Below are 25972 nucleotides of genomic sequence, written 5' to 3'. Positions count from 1 at the left end.
TGCCCCTATACACAGTATCCCCCCATACACAGTGCCCCTACACACAGTAGCCCCCCATACACAGTGCCCCTATACACAGTAGCCCCCCATACACAGTGCCCCATACACACAGTAGCCCTACACAGTAGCTCCTCCTTCGTCTGTGGCGCCTCTCCTTATGCGGCTCCTTGTGCGGCGGCGACAGGCCCTTTTATAAGGTTGAGCCCGTGCGTAATGACGACACACGTACCCACAGGCGCAACCTTATAAAAGGGCCTGTCGTGCTGTATAAGGAGCCGCATAACGAGTAAAGCCGCCGGGGAAGTCTGTTGCCGCCGCACAGCCAGCGCATCCCGGTGTGCTGGAAAGTTCAATGAATGTCCCGCAATGCGGGACATTCATGGAACTATCCGGGACAGCGGGATGCACCATGGAAAGCAGGACTGTCCCGCGAAAAGCGGGACAGTTGGGGGGTATGCATTTCAGTAAGTATCTGGGACAGCGGGACGGTGTGCAAAAATGGGACATCTGGGGGTGTGGCCATATAGTGGGCGTGGTCAAGAAAAATTTCCCCGCACTACGCGCGGCAAAATATTTTGTCTCTCTTTTTCATTTTCAAATGTTGGGAGGTATGCATTTCCACCATTTCTTCTCATATAGAGAAATGGTGGAGGCATAGAAGGCAAATGGTTGGGTGAGCAGAAGGTCCCACTGACACCTGGGCCCACTGGGAGTTTTCCTGGTATCCTGGTGGGCTAATCAGACACTGCCTGACCACTATAAAAGAAATTGTTGGGAATTCTCCTCAGCCCCTGCCCCAGAGGGACCTCCAGCTACTTCAGCTGCCAATAAAACTTCCTGTATAGGGAGAAGCTTACTTGGCGGAAACCCCACTGAGCGGCGCTTAAATACTACATACGCAAAGAACTATATTGTATAAGCCCACTTTACAATACAGGTGTAGTTTCCCATGAAGATAATTAAAGATGTGCGCGTAAACAATCAAATAAGCGAACTGCAATAGAAATTAAACATCATTTATTCGTTTTCGGAATCTGGAAAACCCACTTTTCTTTCCCTGTACCAAAATGGCTTCCGACTAGCTTCATCTGGCCGCGCCTACTACGTGGAACACGTCTGCCCTGTATAGCCCACTTTACAATACAGGTGTAGTTTCCCTTGAAGATAATTAAAGATGTGCGCGTAAACAATCAAATAAGCGAACTGCAATAGAAATTGCAGAAAAAGGAATGTGGAAAAGCCACTTTTCTTTCCCTGTACTAAAATGGCTTCCGACTAGCTTCAGCTGGCCGCGCCCACTACGTGGAACACGTCTGCCCTGAACGGGCAGACGTGTTCCACGTAGTGGGCGCGGCCAGATGAAGCTAGTCTACCCGCTCCTTTGTAACTCTCTATGGTTAGACGTCTCTCGCTTTTATCAGTAAACATCCTGCGGATTTGAATGTGCGCTTTGGGCGGCAGGAAGGGGCCGAGGTCGCCATCTTGTTGGTTGGAGTGAGCCTGGAGGAGGGGAAACCGAACTGCGGCCGGAGGTGGAGGAGGGGGACCAAGGCACGGCGGTAAGCAGCGGGGGAAAGCTTTTGCTTTGCTCTGAGGGGAAAGTGGAGCAAAGCGGGCAGTGGGATAAGCCGGCGGGAAGCATTGTGGGCAAAGCCGAGCTGTGTATCTAATATGGCGGGCTTCGGGGAGAGGCAGGCCGCGGCACTGAGTGGGGCTGAACTCCCGGCAGCTCGGTAATGGCGAGTCGGGCTGCTGCTGCTGCTTTACAGGCCGGGTTTATATTGCCCGGGGCACATACACTTTATAGCATTGGGGGTAACCAGCATCACGTGACTCCAACCTGTAGCGCCCCAACTTCTGCCGTCACTCTCAAATAAACCCTAATTGGCGTTTCTAATACAGGGTCCGGCGATTTGTAAAGTTATCATTAAAAACAGTTGCAGCGTCTGCCTGGCACTCTGTATTCCCTGCACCGCTGCTTCTGACTCCTGAGAGAATGTAGTGCAAGCCAGCTGGGAAACTCACTGTGCTGGTTCGTGATGCAGAGCAAGGAAAGGGTTAACGTACTGTACCTTTAAGGCCGCTGGGAAGTTGCTTAGAATCTGATTTTATTTTGGGTGGAGTTCCCCTTTAAAAACTTTGGGCGCCCCCCCCCCCCCCTCTTCCAGTGTGACAGTGCCCTCCTGCTGTGCCCCATCACTGGCTTATATAGTGTTTATTATTGCATCAAGGCTGCAGGCTGAGTTATACAGGGAACTCTGAGTATCACTCATGTATTATAAGGGATAATGTACCCCCTACTGTAAATGATAAGGATATTAGCAGTCACTGAGGGGTTCTGTGTCCATATAAAGGCACAAGGCTGCAGGCTGAGTTATACAGGGAACTCTGAGTATCACTCATGTATTATAAGGGGGTAATGTACCCCCTACTGTAAATGATAAGGATATTAGCAGTCACTGAGGGGTTCTGTGCCCATATAAAGGCACAAGGCTGCAGGCTGAGTTATACAGGGAACTCTGAGTATCACTCATGTATTATAAGGGATAATGTACCCCCTACTGTAAATGATAAGGATATTAGAATTCACTGAGGGGTTCTGTGCCCATATAAAGGCACAAGGCTGCAGGCTGAGTTATACAGGGAACTCTGAGTATCACTCATGTATTATAAGGGATAATGTACCCCCTACTGTAAATGATAAGGATATTAGCAGTCACTGAGGGGTTCTGTGCCCATATAAAGGCACAAGGCTGCAGGCTGAGTTATACAGGGAACTCTGAGTATCACTCATGTATTATAAGGGATAATGTACCCCCTACTGTAAATGATAAGGATATTAGCAGTCACTGAGGGGTTCTGTGACCATATAAAGGCACAAGGCTGCAGGCTGAGTTATACAGGGAACTCTGAGTATCACTCATGTATTATAAGGGATAATGTACCCCCTACTGTAAATGATAAGGATATTAGCAGTCACTGAGGGGTTCTGTGCCCATATAAAGGCACAAGGCTGCAGGCTGAGTTATACAGGGAACTCTGAGTATCACTCATGTATTATAAGGGATAATGTACCCCCTACTGTAAATGATAAGGATATTAGCAGTCACTGAGGGGTTCTGTGACCATATAAAGGCACAAGGCTGCAGGCTGAGTTATACAGGGAACTCTGAGTATCACTCATGTATTATAAGGGATAATGTACCCCCTACTGTAAATGATAAGGATATTAGAATTCACTGAGGGGTTCTGTGCCCATATAAAGGCACAAGGCTGCAGGCTGAGTTATACAGGGAACTCTGAGTATCACTCATGTATTATAAGGGATAATGTACCCCCTACTGTAAATGATAAGGATATTAGCAGTCACTGAGGGGTTCTGTGACCATATAAAGGCACAAGGCTGAAGGCTGAGTTATACAGGGAACTCTGAGTATCACTCATGTATTATAAGGGATAATGTACCCCCTACTGTAAATGATAAGGATATTAGAAGTCACTGAGGGGTTCTGTGCCCATATAAAGGCACAAGGCTGCAGGCTGAGTTATACAGGGAACTCTGAGTATCACTCATGTATTATAAGGGATAATATACCCCCTACTGTAAATGATAAGGATATTAGAAGTCACTGAGGGGTTCTGTGCCCATATAAAGGCACAAGGCTGCAGGCTGAGTTATACAGGGAACTCTGAGTATCACTCATGTATTATAAGGGATAATGTACCCCCTACTGTAAATGATAAGGATATTAGAAGTCACTGAGGGGTTCTGTGCCCATATAAAGGCAAAACTCACTTTACATTTTGCTCGGTTGGTACATTGTCATTATGATCTACAGCTCTTGGGGCCCAGCGCACAACCTACAGGGATGCTGGCACCGCCACTATGACTTGCACAGGCCCTGTGTTTGTGGTGGGATGCACAGGTGGTTATTTGTTGCCATCCCTTCCTCTCACCTGTCTCAATCCTTCTCTCCTATTTTGGTCCTTCTCCCCTGGCCCATTCACCTCTCCTGTCTGTTGCTTTTTCCTCCCTGGTAGGCCTGTGCTGGGGGAGCTGTGCAGCACTGCGGGGGTTACACATGGTAGGGGCATGGGCCAGCGGGGCTTGTGGCAATTGACTGCATTTGGCTGGTGAACTGTGAGAAAAGGCTAATGGACTGGGGGTGGGAAGCCATAAGGGACATTTAGATCTATGTGCATGCCATATATAGTTAAATAGTGAATAAAGTTCCCACTATTGTAAAATATAGGGATATAAGCGAGGAGTTCCATGACCATATAGTTGGCTGGTCGCTTTATACAGGTCATGGAACTCCGAGGTGAATTCCAATATCCTCATATTTTACAGCACTGGGTACTTTATTATAATATACATGTTTTAGTGAGTCATGTGACAAATTACATCTCTTAGCTTTGATTATAACTGATTTCATCACTAAGCGTCGTTTATAAGGATATCATTTACAGTTTGGTCCCATAGGGAAATGGCACAACTATATACTTTATAGGTTATAAATGCCATGTTCTGATGTCAGTGTGTGCTGATTGCAAGGATATAGTTTACTGTAGATTAGGGTATATAGTACAGGGTCTGAAATGGAGTTTAAATGTCATTACCTTTTATATTAGTTGTTGGTGGTTTTGTATGTTTTCTTGTATGTTCCATTTATTGTACAACGTAGCGGAATGTGTCAGTGTTTTACAAATTAATTTTTTTTAATAATCACAGACTATTTTTGGTCTGGTCTTTAATAGTATCTGACATTATATGCTGAAGTTGGCTCATCGTTTGATTTAAATTCTATACTGCCAGTTACCCCTGCCCAGTGATTATTGCCCCATACTGGGTAACCTGCAGCACTTTGTCAAGCCAACTGGGACGTGGCAATTGCCGATATTCGGTTCCATTGCCCTTAAGTAACATTATATTTATTACACTGTTTGATGACACTACCAGTGTATTGTATATATCAGTGTTAAGTATATTCGTTAAAGGATGATGTCCTAGTGTTATAGGGAATAGTGATTGGGTCATGTTGGTACCAGATCCAGTTTGTCTGACCTTTCTTGTTGGCACTTGGGATCTAACTTTCATGCTGTTGCATTCACAATATATTTACATTACTTCTTATAAATCTTTTGTTAGATAATTAATATTGATTGTTTATTGCCAGTCATGGCTCACCAGCATGTATGTCCTTGTCTGGCTTGGAGATGGCCTTACGTGGTACGGGCAGTTGGTGTCCCACCCTGTGCCGGGTATCATTTGGGATTCATTGTGCTTCTAGCCATCTGCAGATATGGGGAGGCTCATTTTAAAGGCCCAATGTGCATAGAATATGGAGTCAGTTGAATTATTGGTGCATTATTTGGCATATTTATTAGAATATATAATCATTTTTTTTTCATGTCACAGCTCAGTGTTTACTGAATGATAAATTATCTAAATCAAGTTCAGAGATAATTCTTCTATTAGTGAGGCAAGGCTATAGCAAAGAATAACAAAAGCAGCATAACATTTCATGGTTGCACTGTATGCTTTCCATTTAGTCTCTGAATATATTCCTAGCTACTCTATGGCCAAGGATCCTTTTTTTGTTCTGCTCAGGCATAAACTTGTTTGTGTAGGGATAAGTCTGAAATTCCTTGTGCTGCGCTCTATTTATTGTTATAGGAATCATGTGACCGTTTTGCCTGACAATATGCATTGGGGCATTTTTGGACTAATAACCTCATGTACCTACTGGCTGGAGACAGCGACAAAGGTGATTTCAGGCTTCTCCTCACACTGTGTGACATTCATTTTCTATAGATTGTATAAATAAGATACATTGTAGCCGTGGGAGCTGTCGCTCCGCTGTCAGTGTTGGCCGGCGGGGGTGGGCCCATGTTTGAAAAAAATGTAACAGATACACTGTTTCAAATACAAAGGCTTTTAGTGGAGATAATTGGGACAAAGTATTTATCACTTTCTAAACACTTCACAATGTTGTATTACCCTTTAAAACGGAAACAAGGGGGAATGAATTGTGCAATATACTGGCCAATATCACATGAGAACCTGTCCTGTTCTGCTTTGCCGAAAAATTGCGATGAAAATTTGCAAAACTCATTGAAGTCAATGGATGTTTTTTCACTGCAAGTTTTTCCAATCTGGAACAACTAAGAGGGCCCTGTTTGCAATAGGCTACAATATAAGAGGCCAGGGAAGAGACTAGGCAGAATATTTTAGGAAAGTGTTGGCTTCAGATAATCCAGGTTTTGTTAAATAGGCCTTTTATTAAGGTGGATCTGCAGTGAGTGTTTGAAAGGAAAGCGATGGCTGATCAGTCACGGTAGGGAATTCCAGGGCTGGCAGAAGTTTGAGAGAAAAGTCAAGAATTAGGCGAGGCTGTGAGACATGTAGAACAATCAGTAGATAGAGACGGTGCATTGCTGGTAAGGAGAAAACCACAGTAATGTGGGCATGATACAAGGCTGTGGGTAAGGTTGCTTTTGCTGTGTGAGCTGAGAGGAGCTTTAGTTTGGAAGCTTTAAGAGACTAGTGCCTTTTAGATGTGGCACAATATTTTAAAGGGATACTAACACGTTCCTTTCATTGTGGCACAAAAATCTAGAAAGCCACAAATCCCCCAGAGCCTCTACAGTTGTGTCAGTCACACTGGGCTAGAGGTGGCCCAGTCCTTCCGTAGGTTGCCCTTCTGCCTTCATTTGTAATTAGCCCGTGCCATGCTAACCCCAGCCCAGCATTACCCAGATTGTCATGCCACAACTCTTTAGTAATTCTGTGGGGTTTTATAGAAACGTGTCACTATTCCTTTAATACATTACTATTATAATATACTTTATACCAAGCCATTTCATTATTTGTGTGTAGGGGCTGCACCTTAAGGATACTCCAGATACTGTTTGTAGATGTGAAATTGGTGGTCTGAAGTTGCATGGGATTAGCCCGTATGATACGCATGGCAAGAAGTCAGAAGGCTAATGTCACGTTGTATTTTAATCTCCAGTTTGGTCCCTTCTTCCCAAATCTGCACTGGCAGGACAGTATAAAGACTGCGTAATTATGACTAAACTTTTTAAATATGGGGCTTTAATTACACTGATACTGACTGGCACAGTAGCACTGCCAACATAAGTAATTTTTACATTTTATTCAGGACAATTTTATGTTAGATTATTGAGGAGCCAATCAGATATGTTATTGTATCTTGTAATCGCAACTGAGGACATATTACAGTTGGACAGATGATAGAACACCTGGGTGGTTGCAGCCATAATATTGTTACAAGTAATGAATGTATAAATAACACTGGCTCACAAAAGCAAATTTGATGGTTACTTCACAATGTATTTACGACATGTGTGGCTTAACTGTAAGGAAAAATTGTTAACTCAGTATACACAATGAAGGCAGCATTAGGGCCCTAACACATGGGGTGCTTCATTGCCGGCTGGGAATCCCCTCTCCCGTGGTCAATAAAGTGCCCAACAATACCGGCCCCTCCACATTATCGGTAATTGCCCTATGCAATATACATTATATGCAGCAATGCTGAGCAATCACTTAAAAATGTCTCCTTCCGCTTTGTCGGGCGATTACCTAGGATCTCTGTGTAGTGTGTTTTTATATATGGAAATCATTTATTAGTGTGCTTCCACAACCTAGCATTTTTTGCCAACTTAAAGGACATGTCAACCCCAAAAATAATTTATTGCCTAATAAAAAAAAATAATTCTAAGCAACTTTCCACCGTGAAATTATTGAACATTTTAGTGCTTTAAAACAAGGTGGCCAAAACGTTGATTGCTGTCCACTAGTGGATCCCCCGTTGATTTTTGGTGGACCACGTCGAAGCCGGGAAGTTTATTGGGTATGTGTGCACACGCAGGGAGGAGTCAAAAGTCCATCACCGGGGGGAAAAGTCTGGGCACCCCTGCTTTAAAAGTTATGTGTAAATGGAATTGCTACTGAAAGCAGCATTTGCTGAACTCCTGGTTGTTACTTTTTAAACAATGTTGCAAAGGTCTGTCTCCTCTGCTGCCTTGTGTTACATTGTTTCAAATGCCAGGGCCCCCAGGGCATGGAATAGAAAAGGACAGATGCTGCTTCTAATAGCAATTATATATACAAATACATCAGAAACTATTTATTAAATTTATAATGAATGTATAATGTAAAGTTGCTTAGAATTATGTTTTCTTTTATTAGGCAAAAAATTATATTTTGGGTTGACTTTTCCTTTACAATGGTCATACGTGTTCAGATGTGCCAAGTACAAGGTCTTACACAATAATCTTTTATAGTGTTGAGCAAACAAATCTGTACAGATGTTATAATTGCAGGGATATTAGTCATTTCTGCGATTGGACTGGTTTAAACATTTCAGTTGTTATCCCTACTATAGTTTATATAAATACCCTGCTGTGTAGGAGCAAAGGCACAGGTTACATAGCAGGTAACAGATAAAACCCCATTATATTCTATGGATCTTATCTGTTATCTACTATGTGACCTGTGCCTTTTTTCCATCTTGAATGGCTGCCCCCATGGCTACACAGCAGCTTTGTTTATATAAACTATTGTAGTGTTTCTGAAGCAAACATACCAGTTTTGCCAGTGCAGGGCAATAGTAATTTATACTTTTTATTACTTTAAAAGACTTTCAATTTTTGTGATACTGTTCCTTTAAGGGGCTAGATTGGCAGCTTAAATCCACTGATGTATAGTCATCTTAAGTGTTTTTATTTTAGTCTGAGAAAAAAAACTTCAGCGGTGTGTTGAAGACAGACTTCCTGGGAAAGACATATATATTTTGCATTTAGTGGACAATGTTTTAATACATTTTTTTCTCAAATTCATATTTTCTTTCCTTTTTATTGGCAGGTTTATCCCCGGTTTTTAAAGAGAGAGAAAAATGTTTTACGCTCACTTTGTCCTCAGTAAGCGTGGGCCGCTGGCCAAAATCTGGCTAGCGGCCCACTGGGACAAGAAGTTAACCAAAGCCCATGTGTTTGAGTGCAATCTAGAGAGCAGTGTGGAGAGTATTATTTCCCCCAAGGTAAGCTGGGTATCTTAAGGCATTTAATATTGCTGCATGTAGATATTTTCTAATTTCTTTTAAAATATTTCTTTTAGTATATATTGTCCAGTTTCATAAGCCAAAAGATGTATTTATGAAACCAAAACCAATTCCTCTCAAACAACAAACTGTTTGTGTTGTGTAAGTCCTCTAACCTTCTTACAGATTTCCTGTTCGTATATATTTAAAACAATATATATTTTTGTTCAAATGTTTGGGGACTCTTAGTCAGGTTCCATGTTTTGTGTTCATTCCAGGTGAAAATGGCTCTGCGGACCTCCGGGCACCTTCTCTTGGGAGTTGTAAGAATCTACCATCGGAAAGCAAAGTACCTGCTGGCTGACTGCAATGAAGCTTTCATTAAAATCAAGATGGCTTTCCGCCCTGGTACAAATTTTTATTTTTATTTTTAAATGAATATGGGGATCCAGTTTGCACATCACTGTGTTGGAGAGCTGCCTGTTGAGAAGCACTGACATTTAGTGGATGCTTTTTCTCTGAGATGAGGTCTCTGCTTAACCAGTGTTAAGCTGGCCATACAGTCTAAGATCCGCTCACTTGGTGAGGTCGCCAAGCTAGCAGATCTTCTCCCACTATCCCTCCCCCATGGGTGGGCACTATCGGCTAATTCAGCCGTTTGGCCCTGGGGAACTGCAGAACGATTGGTATAGGTGCAGGTATTTCGGGGACCGCATCAACGAGCCGACGTGGTCCCAGATCCGACTAAATTTTTAAATCTGGCTGATTTCAGGCCATACACGGGCCGATAAGCTGCCGAGTTTGTCTAAGGGACCGATATCGGCAGCTAGAATCAGCCTGTGTATGGCCACCTTTAACCTCCTCTTTTGTTTTTTCTACCTGAATATTTTTAAATAACTATTATGTCAAATGTTACAGGTGTTGTGGATTTACCCGAGGAAAACAGAGAGGCTGCATACAATGCCATCACTCTGCCTGAGGAGTTCCATGACTTTGACCAGCCGCTACCAGATCTTGAGTAAGCAAACCTCAACTTTTGTCAGGAGTCAGTCTGTCTGTTTTCATATCTTGCCAAGGACTTGTTATGATATCCACCTAAAAATGATAGCCCCTTGACAGCTACTACATCTTTAGGGAAATGTCCATAAAGAGCTGGTTATGAGGAGCTCATTGTATTGGTCTGCTAACATGCGCTAGACACACACACACACACTGCAATGGATATCCATAAAGCCTAAATTAACCATTATTTTTCTTTTATTTCAAAGTGACATTGATGTGGCTCAGCAGTTTAGCTTGAACCAAAGTCGAGTTGAGGAGATCACAATGAGGGAAGAAGTTAGCAACATTAATATCCTGCAAGATAATGATTTTGGTAAGTGCGTTTTTTTCTTTTAACACATTTAAGAATTTTAGATTTACTTAATAGTGCATAATCTAAATGCAAAAATAGTCTGTAGAACTTTATTTACATGGTGGAACAACATGGAAAGAAAACCGAAAGGCTGTTGTCTTACGTGAATTTCACTGTCCAGGTGACTTTGGCATGGACGACCGAGAGATGATGCGGGAAGGCAGCGCTTTTGAAGATGACATGTTGACAACCAGCGCTTCCAACCTGTTGCTGGAGCCTGAGCAGAGTACCAGTCAGCTAAACGAGAAGAGTAACCATCTGGAATATGACGACCAGTACAAAGATGACAACTTTGGAGAGGGGAATGATGGAGGCATACTAGGTCTGTAAATGTGTCCAGTAATACAGTGGTTCACCTTTAAGTTAACTATGTTACAGAATGGCCTATTCTAAGTAACTTTTCAGTTGGTCTTCATTATTTTTTATAATTTTTTGATTATTTGCCTTCTTTTTCTAACCCTTTGCAGCTTTCAAATGGGGGTCACTGACCCCGGCAGCCAAAAACAATTGCTCTGTGAGGCTACAGATTTATTTTTGTTACTTTTTATAACTTTTCTATTTAGGCCCTCTCCTATTCATATACCAGCCTCTCATTTAAACTGCTCCCTGGTTTCTAAGGTAATCTGGACCCTAGCAACCGGGTAGCTGCTGAAGCTCCAAACTAGAGAGCCGCTGCACAAAAAGTGAAATAGCCAAAAATCTACAAATAATAAAAAATGAAGGCCAATTGCAGATTGTCTCAGAAAATTACTCTCTACTGCATGCTTAACGTTTACTGAAACATGAACAACTCCTTTAATATGCTTTGATATGTGATAGCATTGCTGCGGGGTGTGTATTTGTTCAGGATACAATTTTGTATCTGGTAGGATAACAAGTTAAATTGGTGCTTTCAGTACTACCCTCTTAAAGCTTACACTAGTTTTGTCTGCACTAATTACAGCCCATCAGGCAATAGGATGGGGACAGTATGGCTAATCCAGCCTTTTAAAGGGGAGTTACAAACTAATTAACCTTTATTTAATTTAACACGCTTGTTTTTATTGTTTTAGATGACAAACTTCTAAGCAATGATGCAGGGGGAATATTTGACGACCCTCCTGCCATGCCTGAAGAAGGTGTTGCAATGCCCGAGCAGCCTGTTCATGACGATTTGGATGATGATGACAATGTTTCAAGTAGGTATTATAGGCTTTTGGGATGACAATAGGAAACTGGCTTGGGGAACATGCACTAAAATTCCTTGCATTTATTCATTATATGATTCAAAACTTACTTGCTGAATGGTTGCTAAGAGAAATGGCACTTGGGTGATTTAGCACCTGTGTAGGTAAATCAGTCCCCTTGTAAATCAGTTACCAGGCATTTCTGAGTTAGTGCCTTGTGATTTCGTAGCTCAGACTCTCTACTTAAGAGTAATATTTGCTTGTTTGTTGCAGTGGGGGCACCAGATAGTCCGGATTCTGTGGATCCTGTGGAGCCACTCCCAACCATGACTGATCAAACAACCCTGGTTCCCAATGAAGAAGAAGCATTTGCCCTGGAGCCCATTGATATTACAGGTAAGGTTTGGCAATGATATTTTCATCCAAAAGTAAATGGGTTATTTACAAAGCCATAAGTGCAGTGAATTTGTTTACATTGTACATCATTGCCATGCCAGCAGATCTCTCATTCCATAAGGACATTCTAGGACTGCAGTTTTTTTTTTTTTTTTTCTTTCTCCACTAGGAGCTATTATGGGTTGAAATGCCCATAAGGATTTTCTGCTTTGTCTATCTGTCAATACTTTTAATTTACAATATCCCTTCATACTTACCCTTTAGTCAAGGAGACCAAGGCAAAAAGGAAGAGGAAACTGATTGTGGACAGTGTTAAAGAGTTGGATAGCAAGACCATTCGTGCCCAACTCAGCGATTACTCTGACATTGTTACAACACTGGATTTGGCTCCTCCTACAAAGAAGCTGATGATGTGGAAGGAGACTGGCGGTGTGGAGAAACTGTTTTCATTGCCTGCACAACCATTATGGAACAGCCGGTTACTTAAGGTATCTCACATTTTTTTAAATATATTTCAAATGCAGAAACTGTAAAACCTAAGAATGTAACCAATCCACACATGAAAGTTAGCGATAAATTAAAATCTTGGCTTTTTATTTACTCATATGTCTGTGTTTGCATTTTAGCTGTTTACACGCTGTCTTACACCACTTGTCCCTGAAGATCTCAAAAAGCGAAGGAAAGGGGGTGAAGCAGATAACCTTGATGAATTCCTCAAGGAGTTTGAGAATCCAGAAGTTCCAAGAGAAGAACTGCGCCCTCAAGATGTTATTGGTTCGTTCTCATTCTTATATCCTGCTGTTGCTTTTTTGCCAAAGTCTCAACCCTTGATGATAAGTTACATGTTACATTCATTTTAGATCAACCCATTTTGGAAGAAGCTAGTCGCCTGCAGGAGTCACTGATGGAGGGTAGTCGAACTCACCTGGATGAGACCATAATGCCTCCCCCTCCACCTCAACAAGGAGTGAAACGTGATTCCCTGCAAATGGAACCAGAGCCAGTGCCTGTGATGCAGGTACAGTGCAGCTTGAGTCTGTGTATTAATATGTAATAGGTTAAAGGGTCAGTTTAGTGTAATTATTGTATGTATAGTATTTCTTGCACTAAACAGGGCACATTCCGCTTCCCGATCCCTAAAGCATAAAGAAAACAAATCAGGCCTCAGTTGTGCTCAGTGGGAACAGGAAGTAGAATGTGACTTTAAGCTAAAAAGTAGGTTTAGCACAAGCGCTGATTATTCAGCTGTTAGAAAAAGTAGGTATGCTTCCCCTTTAACCTTTATAAACATACATCCACAGAATTTGCCTTCTTCCCAAGATTCCACCTCTTGATATCTTGTTTGAGACATTTTTTTGTGTGCATTGGGCCTCTGAGCTGCCAGTGTTACTTGCCTTACTGCAATCCATATGAAGTATTGGGCTACTCTGGTGCTAAAGGAGCTGTAAATATACATTTGGTACAAGTCCCAGCAGCCGTCGGATAGGAGTGCAAGTGATAAACAAAGAGAGTGAACATGCTTGAGTAATCACGAGGCACACAAACACTGCATGTTTTAACAGAGCTCTGTCTGTTATACTGCGATTTTACTCAAGTAAAATTGTGTTTCTGTGTCTCCCAAGCAAGCAATATGGCTGGTTTAAATTTGTCTTGATTCTACCAAAGCTCATCTACAAAAAAAATTGGGCCTACTGCTGATCTGATCCAATCTGTGCAACAAGTACTGCTGCTTCATTTACTTATTACTAACTCTGTAATTTGTTTTTAGGAAACAGAACCACACATTGAAATGCCACCACCTCCACTTCCTCCTCCAGTGGAGCTTCCATCAGAAGTCTCAGAGACTCCAAACATCAACGACTTAATCCCCGAGTTGAATCTCCTGCCTGAAAAGGAGAAGGAAAAAGATGAGGAAGAGGAGGAAGAGGTAATTGCTAGTGGGAAGTGGGCTGTGTGCACTACTAGAATTTTTTATACAGATTTAATTATTCTGCCCTTTATGAAACATGCCCTTGTGAAAAGTGAAGGAACAATAAAAACACAATTTCTTGAAAAAGAATACTAAGCCTTTATAAGAATTTTGGAGAATATTTTCTGTTCAGGGGTGGTTCCCGTTTATGTCCAGACAACATGGCGGTGAAAATGGTTCTGCTGCTATAGAGGGGCACTTCTTTATGCTTCTTTGTTGCCGGAAAACAAAAGAGCAAGAAATTAATATTGCCTCCATTTCTATAGCTGCTTCCTGCTCTTTTCGTTTTTTTCCCCACATGTGACCTCCAGCTCCCCCACAAGTCCCCTAAGCAGCTGTTAGAATATACAGCACCATTGCTCGGCTCACAGTCCTGAAACAAAACAATAGTGCTGTGTAATCTGCCTACCATGCCAGCCCCAAACATCTGTGTTTGTGTAACATCTCAATAAAGTATCGGCGCTGCTAAATATTTTTCAGTGCCCGAGACAGGAGACTCATTTGCTGCGAATCAGATAAGCAGGTAGTTTGGAATGAGAGTGCATGGCGCTCTTGGGAGACTGAGAAATATGAATTCATTTTCCAGCTTGCTTGTTACCCCATGAATATTAATTGGGGCTTGCAGCTGTTTTCCTAAGTGCTGTTTTTTTTTTGTTGCTACAGGAGGAAGATGCCACAGGGACTGAGCAGGATCAAGAGGAGAGGCGGTGGAATAAGAGAACACAGCAGATGCTGCATGGTCTTCAGGTACCTTAGCCTTTGTTCAACTTCTGCTCATGTTGCCCCCTTCCTTTCACTCTGTACAATCAAGCACAGTCCCTCACTGATTGGTAGTACAAAGATGTTTTCCCACTGAAATCCAGCTGGGCTTAATATATATATATATATATATATATATATATATATATATAATATATATAAGTCCACATGACAGCACCACACTCCGAAAGTTGCTGCAATGTAGCTGCCCCTGTGCACGGAATACCAAATAGATACCAAATCATATATATAATGTGTATGTATGTATGTATGTATATATATATATATATATATATATATATATATATATATGTATATATATATATATATATATATATGTATATGTATATACCATATATATAATGTGTATGAATATAGGCAGGCAACTTCCAAGCAAGATAAGAATATAGATAAACCATGGTTTTAGAATAAATTCTCCAAGAACGGGCAACATTTCTTGTTCAGTGATGTCTAAGTGCCAAAGTAAATTTAGTGTCTAAATAGGTTGCACTTGGGACAAAAAGCTTCAGTTCAGTTGGCCGATGTAGGAATTTCTGGCTCTGCGGCAATGGACAGGCATCTATGACACCGTAATCTTGCTCACTATCTGAATTAGCTCCCACCCTAACTCCATCACTGAAGGTTGCTCTTTGTCAACACAAGAGGGAGGACTATATGTGGACTTGGGATTTCTGTCTCATAATTTTAGGGAACAGAGGTTGTTTGTGGCACGCCGCTAGCTCGTTCTTTTCTGGCTCTGTTTCACATTGATTTTAAGTGATGATAGGCCTTTGAAGAACATTAAAGGAATACTGTCATGGGAAAACATGGGAATTTTTTTTTTTCAAAATTCATCAGTTAATAGAGCTTCTCCAGCAGAATCCTGCATTGGAGTGTTTTTCAAAAACAGATTTTATTTTTTTTTTTTTATATTTAATTTTCGTTTCCCAGGGTGCGACAGCCATGTGACCTGTGCTCTGATAAACTTCAGTCACACTTTACTGCTGTGCTGTTAGTTGGAGGGATATTCCTCCCCCTCCCAGCAGCCGATCAGCAGAACAATGGGAAGGGAGCAAGATAGCAGCTCCCAGTAGGTATCAGAATAGCACTCAATAGTAAGAAATCCAAGTCCGGCTTGGGACTCCTCCAGTTACATGGGAGTAGGAGAAACAATAGGTTAGCTGAAAGCAGTTCTAATGTGTAGCGCTGGCTCCTTCTGAAAGCTCAGACTCAGGCACAATGCACTGAGATGGTGCCTACACACTAATTTTACAGCTAAAAATATTCATTTGTTGGTTTAAGAATAAAATGTTAAATGGCAGAGTGAATTATTTGCTATGTAAACAGTGTAATTTAGAAATAAAAAGTACCCCATAAAAATCATGACCGAATCCTTTTTTAAAGGAGAAATAAAGTCCACCTATTAAATTAACTTAAAAAGAACACTAAATACAATGGTCTCCATGGTGGTTCTCAGTCTGTGGGGCTGAAGCTCCTAACCAGGCCCACAACAGCAGCCTGGGGGGTGGAACAGTTTGGGTGAAATTTGGCTACAATGGCTGTTTTATCTCCTAAATTCTCCTGAAAGCCAAACTAAAGGTCAATGAAGGCAAAAAAAAACCCCAGGGCTGCACCATACCAGTTTCAAGATGAGACAAGATGCCTTATTAAAAAGGAAAGCTTTACTGTTTATAAACAGATTTCCTGCACTTTATATAAATAATCATTAATAATTATGGGCATAGGTTATTGTGAAAGCCTTGTTTCCTACCTTACAGTGTATAGAGGGAACGTGGCTTCCAATGATTGCCCATCAGCATATTATAAACAGGCTGGCCAGATGCCCTGTAAATACATTTTCATATATTAGGATGATGTCCTTCATATTCCAAGTTCGTGATTGTGTTTCTGCCTAGCGCTTAGGACAGAACAAGATGAAAATGCTTCACTCTGTGGCACCTGTTAAGGGCAAATGAAATCCTAATCAGTTAATGTCTTCATGTATTTATTTATTTATTTTCTCTTTCCCTGCAGCGAGTTCTTGCTAAGACTGGAGCTGAATCCATCAGTTTGCTCGACCTGTGCAGAAACACAAACCGAAAGCAAGCAGCTGCCAAATTCTACAGCTTTCTGGTTCTTAAAAAGCAGCAAGCTATAGAATTGACCCAGGCGGAGCCTTACAGCGATATCATTGCCACCCCAGGACCCAGGTTCCACATAGTTTGACCAATGAACATCAGCCTTGCTGGAGCGGCTAGCAGGAACGTGAATGAGCTGTGTAATATATGCTTCACCAACACCAAACTGGTTAAATCCATATACTGTTGGTAGTTTCCCCCCTCCCCTGGCTAATGGTTTTGGTTGTTTTAATACATGTACAAAGTTTGTCTTTTTATTTACCTTAAGTATATTTTTATGGGCTATAATTGTGGGGTGGGTTGGTTTTATTTCTAACATTCAGTACTAGAATCTGAAACCTTGGAGTATAAAAGCGTTGCTTGGCTCTAAAAACCAATGAGAGCACTTTCACCACAGTTGTGTGCAATATTATACCCAAGCGTTACTTTATTCCAGAACCACAGTTTGGCGCTATTCGTACCATTCAATTACTGTCTTAGCTTGATCTTAAACAGTCATTCTTTTTCTTCCCGGGGCTTGTTTTTATTTCTTTTCTTTTACTTGAGAGCTAAAATATTAAACATTTTTATATTTTGTCCACTTTTGTATCTAAAATTTAAAAAATGAAAAGATACTTGTGTTTGGCTTATTAAATACCCACTGGAAAAAAAGTTTTTTAACCCAACCTACTGCATCAGGGAAGGTATAATGACTGGGGCTCCCTCCATAAATATTATCGCTGACCTGAAAACCCTGGGCTGGTTCTCTTGTTGGCTGAAAACGGCACCAGTTCGGGATAGTAATGTATGAGCATCACGCCACCATCTTCTTCTTGGGTGTTTTCCATGGGCTGGGCCACGTGTGCGCACACAGCCTGGGGCCACAGAGAAGATTAAACAAATAGAAGATCAGTAAGTGACACTCTTACAGAAGGAACCCCTGGACTGGTGCCGTTTTCAGCAAACAGGATCCCACTGGGGATCTAACATTTGGCATCCCTTTCCTTCTCCTTTAGGTGCAGGCAAAATGCTAAATCCCATTTTATCTTTATCTGGTTCTTAATTCCCAAATACTTCATTTACTTGTCTTTTAGGAACCCCTCATTTTAATGCTAAAAAAAAAATTCTCTCTCTCTGCTTTTCTTTCCATGTTTTCCTTTTTGTTCCTATTTATAGTAGTAAATGTAAAATGTGTAAATATATAAACCTTTGGATGTTTAATACATTAAAGAAGCGCTATATAAGAGCAGCCGTTATCTTGTCTTATTCATAGAATCAAAGTATGAACCCCCAAAGAAATGTTAAAAAAAAAAATAATAAACCACGGCAGTTGAACCCCAGGAAATGTGCAGCTTGCAGAGTACAAAAGCAATTGTTAATTAGGAGCGAGCTGTGGAATGCACAAGGGTTCTCCACAACTGGCCTTTAAAGGGTTCATTCACATTCCAAACACAAGTTCAAATTCTTTAAAGTTCCGCCCTCTTGTGTTTCCTAGGTGCAGGGAGCGGGGGCATTTGTTCATGCATTTGTTAGGGGCAGCTTTAGGCCCTACTGAGCATGCTCCCAGGAATAAACTGAAGCACATTTATAGGCGGAAGGATAGATAATAACCAGAAGCCAATAGCTGCCTCTTGTAATCGTGCACAGAGCAATCATGGCCTGTATATTTACATATTCTGCAGCTTCCTAAATGCCCCGTATGTCGCTCCTTTCTTTCTCACCTCTTTTCATTGCAGATATGTTTGTTTTCTCTCCTCCCTGCCGTATGCATTCGCTCAGTGTTCTGACTTGGCATGAAGTAATACTGCACACTCCTGTCCGTGAAACAAGGTTTTCTTTGGTTTAAACTACCAACATTTCACTCCCAAATTCTGTCTTTTACCAACCATGTTTTAGTCTCCATATAGGGTGGACTTTGATTAACACTTTAAAGAAGAACTAAGGCCCCTTCCTCTGCCCCATTCCCTGTACCAACTCTGCAGATTCTTTTACATGGAAAAGCATCCCTTGGCATAGATGCAGAGGAGTTCACAGGCGCCATCTTCTGAATCTTCGGATCCTCTTTGCTGATGGACGGAGCTCAGATGTAGGCAAAATGATAATAGAAAATGAAGATCCAAAGAAAACCCCTGCACAATCGGCTGCACAGCTTGCCATCTATATGCTTTTCCATGTAATAGACTCTGTGGGGAGGGAGGGCAGCAGAAGGGGGGGCTTTTGTCTGTGGCAGGGTTTACTTCTCCTTTAATGCCATCTTCAGACTAAGGCGCGTAGTCTTAGGGTTAATAGTAACCATTTTATCACCAAACATCTCGTTTCTGTAAACTGCTTAATCAAGAAGGTCAACTTGGAAACGAGACGTGGTTACTTGTGTTTCTACGCCATTCATCATAGGTCGGCTTTGGTTTAATCATGGTAATATAAACCCCCCTAACCCCCCCAGGAACTCTCCTCCTCTGCAAGTCTTATTTTCTTTATAACGTGCCTGGGAAAGCCAGTCCCCCTTTGTATAAAGAGCTATTGTAGATAAGTTGGATGTTTTAATAGAGAGAATCTGTTTTTCATGTTATGCATTTTAGTCAGTTTTTTCATTGCTTATTGAGAATAATTGTTCATGAAAATAGTTGATGCTGTGTTATATATAAATTTTCTAATAAAAGTCTCAATAACCTAATTAGCTGTGTCCGTCATTTGTGGGAAAGGGGTGTTTCCTCCTGTGCTGTGTTTCAATCCCAGGAATACTGTCATGGGAAAACATTTTGTATTCAAAACCCATCAGGTAATAGAGCTTCTCCAGCAGAATCCTGCATTGTAATCTGTTTTTCAGATTTCCTATAGGGCTAGCCATATTCTTCATTTCCCAGGGTGCCACAGCCATGTGACCTGTGCTCTGATAAACTTCAGTCACACTTTACTGCTGCGCTGCAAGTTGGAGTGATATCCCCCCTCCCAGCAGCGATCAGCAGAACAATGGAAAGGGGGCAAGATAGCAGCTCCCAGTAGGTATCAGAATAGCACTCAATAGTAAGAAATCCAAGTCCAGCTTGGGACTCCTCCAGTTACATGGGAGTAGGAGAAACAATAGGTTAGCTGAAAGCAGTTCTAATGTGTAGCGCTGGCTGAAAGCTCAGACTCAGGCACAATGCACTGAGATGGCGCCTACACACCAATATTACAGCTACAAATACATTTGTTGGTTCAAGAATAATATTTAAATAGCAGAGTGAATTATTTGCTGTGTAACAGTGTCATTTAGAAATAAAAAGTACCCCATAAAAATTATGACCGTATCCCTTTAAGCAAGTTAAGGGGCTTGTTCACAGTATTGCCGTGTGTTTATAAAGCACCAAAGGACATGTACCAAGGCCGTTCTGCCCCCCTTGGCCTACATGGTGTTTTCTCAGCAGAAAAATATTGGTGGACTTCAAACTGCCCCCATCCCTGGCATCTTCCTATCGGAGTGCACATTTGGCAATAATTGCTTAACCTATAATGCCACACTGTAGGAGAACTACATTCAGAACTGTTCTGAATGGAAACCAATGGATATATCATATCATAGTAAGCAACTTATCAAAGAATCTTATCAACTTGGTATATAAGGAAATATTTCCCTTGTTTTGCCTAGATTTTCCCAGTGGTGATTTCACCATAAGGCTTGAGGACCTTGCTGTAGGCGGCACTTTACCACAGGAAGCCAAAAGGCCCTCCATGGTTATATTTAAGAACAGAATTCCATTTTTTTTTTTTTTAAATAAAAAAAAACAATATGTTAAGGACGGAATGGGCAATAGCAATCTACATGAGAAATCCTGACGAGGTACAGACATGGGGTCTGCCAAGATACTGACACTAGAAATAAAACCTTTTTCTACAAGGAAAATATATTTTTCAGGAAAAGGTTTTATATAAAACTTGTCCAAATCCCCATATAGTGGATTCAGTGCATCCCTATCAAATATACTAGAGTCTTGCAAGGTTCAGGGGTGTGGGGTCCTGAGCACAGATTTTAGCACTGACTGAAAAATAAGTTTGAAGTTGAGGTTTTCATTACAATGAAAAAATCCTTCTCTGCAATCTTTATTATACATCCAGGTCCGGGATATTGGCCGCCGTGCCAAGGTTGTATATGGTGAAGCCATAAATACTAAAGCAGAAGGAATTTACAGTATATAGCAGATTTATGTCCATTGATAGCCCGGCTTACGGCATCTTGGAACACTATTAATTGTTAATTAAAGCATTAGTATAATTGGGTACCAGCGAGGCACACACAAGCCTTGTGATTGGCCAAATGTGCACGTTCTTGTGCCGCATGGAGACAATACTACAGACCATATGTAGTGATGGGCGAAATGTTTTGCCAGGCATGGATTAGCTGCAAATTTCTGCGTTTTGCCATTGGCGGATTGTTTAGCAAAACGGATGGAAAAATTTGCCGCACTTCCAAAAATTGTTGCGGGCGATGAAAGAATAGCCGCACGACGAAAAAATAGCTGCACGATGAAAGCATAGCCGCGGCCGACGAAAGAATAGCCACCAGCGACAATTTTTTTTTGACGTGCAACATTTTCGCTGTTTCGCGAATTTTCCGCCGTTTCACGAATCTTTTGAAAGATTTGCGAATTTTTTGGCGAAACGAAATGGGACAGATTCGCTCATCACTAACCGTATGTGTATAAAAAAAGGAGCCAGATAATTGCAATGATTTCAGTTTGTTATGAAGCTCTTGGTGCTGCTGTTGGATTCGGGAATGGGATGCTGCACAGAGACAAGCTTCTCTGATCTGTATTGGGGGACATGTTCCGTTTGCAGTCGGCTGCTCTGTAATTCTAATTTTTGTTCAGTTCGTATTAGAAATGCAGCATTGCACAAAGTAATTAGCGCCATTATGATTACACTGTACGTATTCCGTGCATCCGAAAATTGCAATATTCATTCAGATGTATGAAACCGTTTTACGTGTTTCCCTGTGCAGCTTCACTATTTCAACCATTCATGTTGATGATGTTTTACCTCAAATTACTGAGTTTGTTTCTAAAGGGGTCGCTCGTGGATCAGGTTGGATACAAAGTGACCGGTGCCGCCATGCTTGCTTGCCCAATGATATGAATTTAGTTTCTCATCTATTTTTAACGGTAATGTCCCATGGAGAGTTTAATCGCTTACAATAGATCTCTGCTACCGCAGGCGACTAATCTTTCCGAAATGCCTTTCCACCAGCAACAAAGGGAATCGCCAGTGGGACGGCCTATGCTTAGCTTTGGTTTTCCAAATCATGCAGATTTCTCCTACAGGCAACTCCAAAGCGATGCATAGGCCTTTCCACCGATGATTCCCTTTGTTGCCGGTGGAAAGGCATTTTGGAGAGATTGTGTCGCCAGCGGTATCTATTGTAGGCAACTCATCTCTCCATTGGACATTACACTAAGACAGATGGAATTTGGAAGGTTTCTTTGGAATTTAGGAAGTTGCAGCAAGCAACCCGCCTCTCTGTTGTGACATCGTTATTATTATTATTATGAACATTTATTTATAAAGCGCCAACATATCCCGCAGCGCTGTACAATAAGTGGGTTTCATACATTGGACATACAGAGTAACATATAAAGCAATCAGTAACCGATACAAGAGGTGAAGAGAGCCCTGCCCAAAAGAGCTTACAATCTACAAGATTGAACGAGTATTGGCATCTCGTCCTTGTCTCAGGATAGATGGACTTTCATTATATCAAAAAGTTACACAAAGTGACCACCTTGCTCTCAGGTCAATGCTGAATTAACAAAAAAATAGAAAAAGTCTTGCACCACGCTCTGATAGAACTAAACAGAAGGGAAAGAGCCTTTGCTCTCAGGTCAACTCTCAATAAAACCGGAGGGCGTATTTATCCTGTAAGGGGCAACAAGCAACAAAAACAGGTACACAGACCCTTATTGCATTCATTAGGATGCTAGCTCTACCTTGTTATTATAACAGTGTAGACATGGCAAACTTCATGTGGCCTACAGCTCTCAGACAAATTTGATGGCACATGATTTCTAGCCAACTTTGGGCAGATTATGATTAAGCAACAGTATTTACATCTCTTTATATCCTTTATATCTCCCCATGGCTTTACTTCTTTGGACACAAAAAAATAGTCATTGATGGGCGTTACAACAAGATGGCGGCCACTATTACTATATAAACCACAAAATGTTTAATATACAAGGACCAAATGTATAATTTGCACTCATCCTTCTTAAAGAACATGGAATGCCCCCCTACCCACAGAGGCCTCCCTTCCCAACCAGCTGAAGTACTTCCCAAGAGGGTGTATCCATTCTGAATACCAGGTCCATAAAATGCACAATGAGGTTGCCAGTAATTTTAGGCTATGCCACATTTGGCTGTAAGCTCCATCCTGAAGCTTCTACTGGAATCCAGGACCAGGTCAACTTCCACCAAGGTGGCCACCACCAGGGAATCAGATGTGATGTGACCAGACCCTGCTGCATTGTTCTGCATTTACAAATCCAATATGGGGGAAAGGGACACACTCTAGGGGAGCACTCCATGGCGTTAGAAAGGTGAACCTGTGGAATTAAAATGCTCTAACCTGTAACAGTTTTCCATCCCCTATATCTGTGTATATGTAGGATGAACAACTGCATCATTTTAAACTACATTATTTGCATTTCCATGTTCAAATATGATTTTATATAAAAATCATGCCCTTTTACACAAACCAAAACAGTTCCGAGAAGTCGAGGGTAAGAGCTGAATCCTAAAGGCTGTCGTATGAGAGAAGTACTAGGAAAGTATAAAAGTCCTCCCGAGAATGTTAAGGAGCCAATTTTGCCTCATTAACAAGTAAATCGACAGGCAAGTCTCGCCAATCTGCTGAGCCGACACAAAATCTGATGACCTCGGCTCTCTGAGATTAAGGGAAATAAAAGCCACTGGAACGAGAGTAGAAATTAAAACTCCTTCCATTGAAATCAGCTTCCGTGCCGTTAATGTCAAATGTCCCAATGAGGTTTCGGAAATGGGAGGACACATAATAGACACGGCTGAGCGCCAACAACAGGACCAAAACGTTAAAAACTTCCACAAATAATGAGTCAACCAAGCTGGTCACAAACAAACGGAACTGCCCATTGTCAGCTGGTTGTAAGTTGGTATCTGGGACCCCAAATAAGTGCATTGGACAATCAGATTTTCTTGCAATTGCGGCAACTCTAGTGGATTTGCAGAACAGTGCCTTTTGGCCAATCCCAAAAAGTTTCGCTTCCTGGTTGATCAATCAGTGGAAAAGGTCTATGTGCCCAGATTGGGAGTTTTTAATGCACCAATGTAACATTACTCTTGTGCACAGGGCAAATTATTTGGGCCATGGAACAGTTTCTGTGCCAATTCCCTATGATATGATATCATTTATTCTAAACTGTTCTGCCAATTAGAGGCTATTTGCCTTGTTTCAATAGGCATGTGACTAGCTCCAACCTTGTAGCATTGCCCCTATTCCATAATTAGGCACTATCTGTTGATTGTATAAGAAATTTCATCCATTATATGGCCAGTGGTATTTGTCATATTAATGGTCACCTGGTGTTGCAGCCAGCGCTTTAAACTTTACTATCTAGAGACAGAATGGGCAGATCTGGTATGTTCTCCAGCTCATTGGCTTATGGGTCAAATGAACAGCGATTGCATGAGGGGCTGTGCATACGGGGTCACACATAATATGGTTTTTTATTGTTCCAATTGCTTGAGCAAAGAGCATGAATGGTCGAGACACCAGGAAGGGAACAGGATCTTATCTGCTGATGCACCATAACCTGGCAGACATGATGCACCTATAGATCAAATTTTCAGAATTCCCAGATCCCATAAATGAATGATATCCAGAGGCACGTGCCTACTGTATGGAACTGGAGGGCCTCTTCAAAGCCACTGAGGATGTAAGGTTGTGGCCCTGCAAAAGTAGGATCTTAGGAAGTGCTATCCAAACTGTGGGGCGGTTTCCCTGGAATGGCTTGGAGCAATGTCAGGTAGTAGGGCTCAGTCTGAATGGCAGTCATGGTGAGATTTGACTATTTGCTCTGCTTGATACCCCTGAAAGCCCATCCTGAAGGCCAGTTCGAATGTGACTTGGGGAAATGGCCATTTGTTCTCCTAGATACTCCAAAAAAGCCCATCTTGAAGGAAAGTTGGGGTGAGATTTAGGTTGAACTTTTATTTGCTGCTCTGGATATTGGTATTATATACTATGTATGTACAGTGGTGTGAAAAACTATTTGCCCCCTTCCTGATTTCTTATTCTTTTGCATGTTTGTCACACAAAATGTTTCTGATCATCAAAAACCGTTAACTATTAGTCAAAGATAACATAATTGAACACAAAATGCAGTTTTTAAATGAAGGTTTACGTTATTAAGGGAGAAAAAAAACTCCAAATCTACATGGCCCTGTGTGAAAAAGTGATTGCCCCCCTTGTTAAAAAATAACTTAACTGTGGTTTATCAATTTCAATTTTCAATTTCAATATCAATTTCTGTAGTCACCCCCAGGCCTGATTACTGCCACACCTGTTTCAATCAAGAAATCACTTAAATAGGAGCTACCTGACACAGAGAAGTAGACCAAAAGCACCTCAAAAGCTAGACATCATGCCAAGATCCAAAGAAATTCAGGAACAAATGAGAACAAAAGTAATTGAGATCTATCAGTCTGGTAAAGGTTATAAAGCCATTTCTAAAGCTTTGGGACTCCAGCGAACCACAGTGAGAGCCATTATCCACAAATGGCAAAAACATGGAACAGTGGTGAACCTTCCCAGGAGTGGCCGGCCGACCAAAATTACCCCAAGAGCGCAGAGACAACTCATCCGAGAGGCCACAAAAGACCCCAGGACAACATCTAAAGAACTGCAGGCCTCACTTGCCTCAATTAAGGGCAGTGTTCACGACTCCACCATAAGAAAGAGACTGGGCAAAAACGGTGCAAACCACTTTTAAGCAAAAAGAACATTAAGGCTCGTCTCAATTTTGCTAAAAAACATCTCAATGATTGCCAAGACTTTTGGGAAAATACCTTGTGGA

At 41.6% G+C, this 25972-nt stretch overlaps 1 protein-coding gene across 1 annotated transcript; it reads left to right on the top strand.

The window, feature by feature from the left end:
• Positions 1-1354: 1354 nt before the first annotated feature.
• Positions 1355-19563, top strand: rad21 (RAD21 cohesin complex component). The gene is made up of 14 exons (XM_031903493.1): positions 1355-1559; positions 8894-9068; positions 9347-9476; positions 9987-10086; positions 10337-10443; positions 10604-10804; positions 11535-11660; positions 11922-12044; positions 12309-12532; positions 12671-12818; positions 12905-13062; positions 13813-13971; positions 14677-14760; positions 16807-19563. Exons 2-14 carry the CDS (start codon positions 8925-8927, stop codon positions 16996-16998), a joined length of 1896 nt encoding a protein of 631 aa, XP_031759353.1. The 5' UTR covers positions 1355-1559; positions 8894-8924; the 3' UTR covers positions 16999-19563.
• The last annotated feature ends 6409 nt before the right edge of the window (positions 19564-25972 follow it).

This window comes from Xenopus tropicalis, chromosome 6, assembly GCF_000004195.4.
Source record: "Xenopus tropicalis strain Nigerian chromosome 6, UCB_Xtro_10.0, whole genome shotgun sequence".
In the NCBI taxonomy this organism is placed as follows: domain Eukaryota; kingdom Metazoa; phylum Chordata; class Amphibia; order Anura; family Pipidae; genus Xenopus; species Xenopus tropicalis.
Note: the sequence above shows the minus strand (reverse complement) of the source record. Positions and strands in the feature narration are given on the sequence as shown.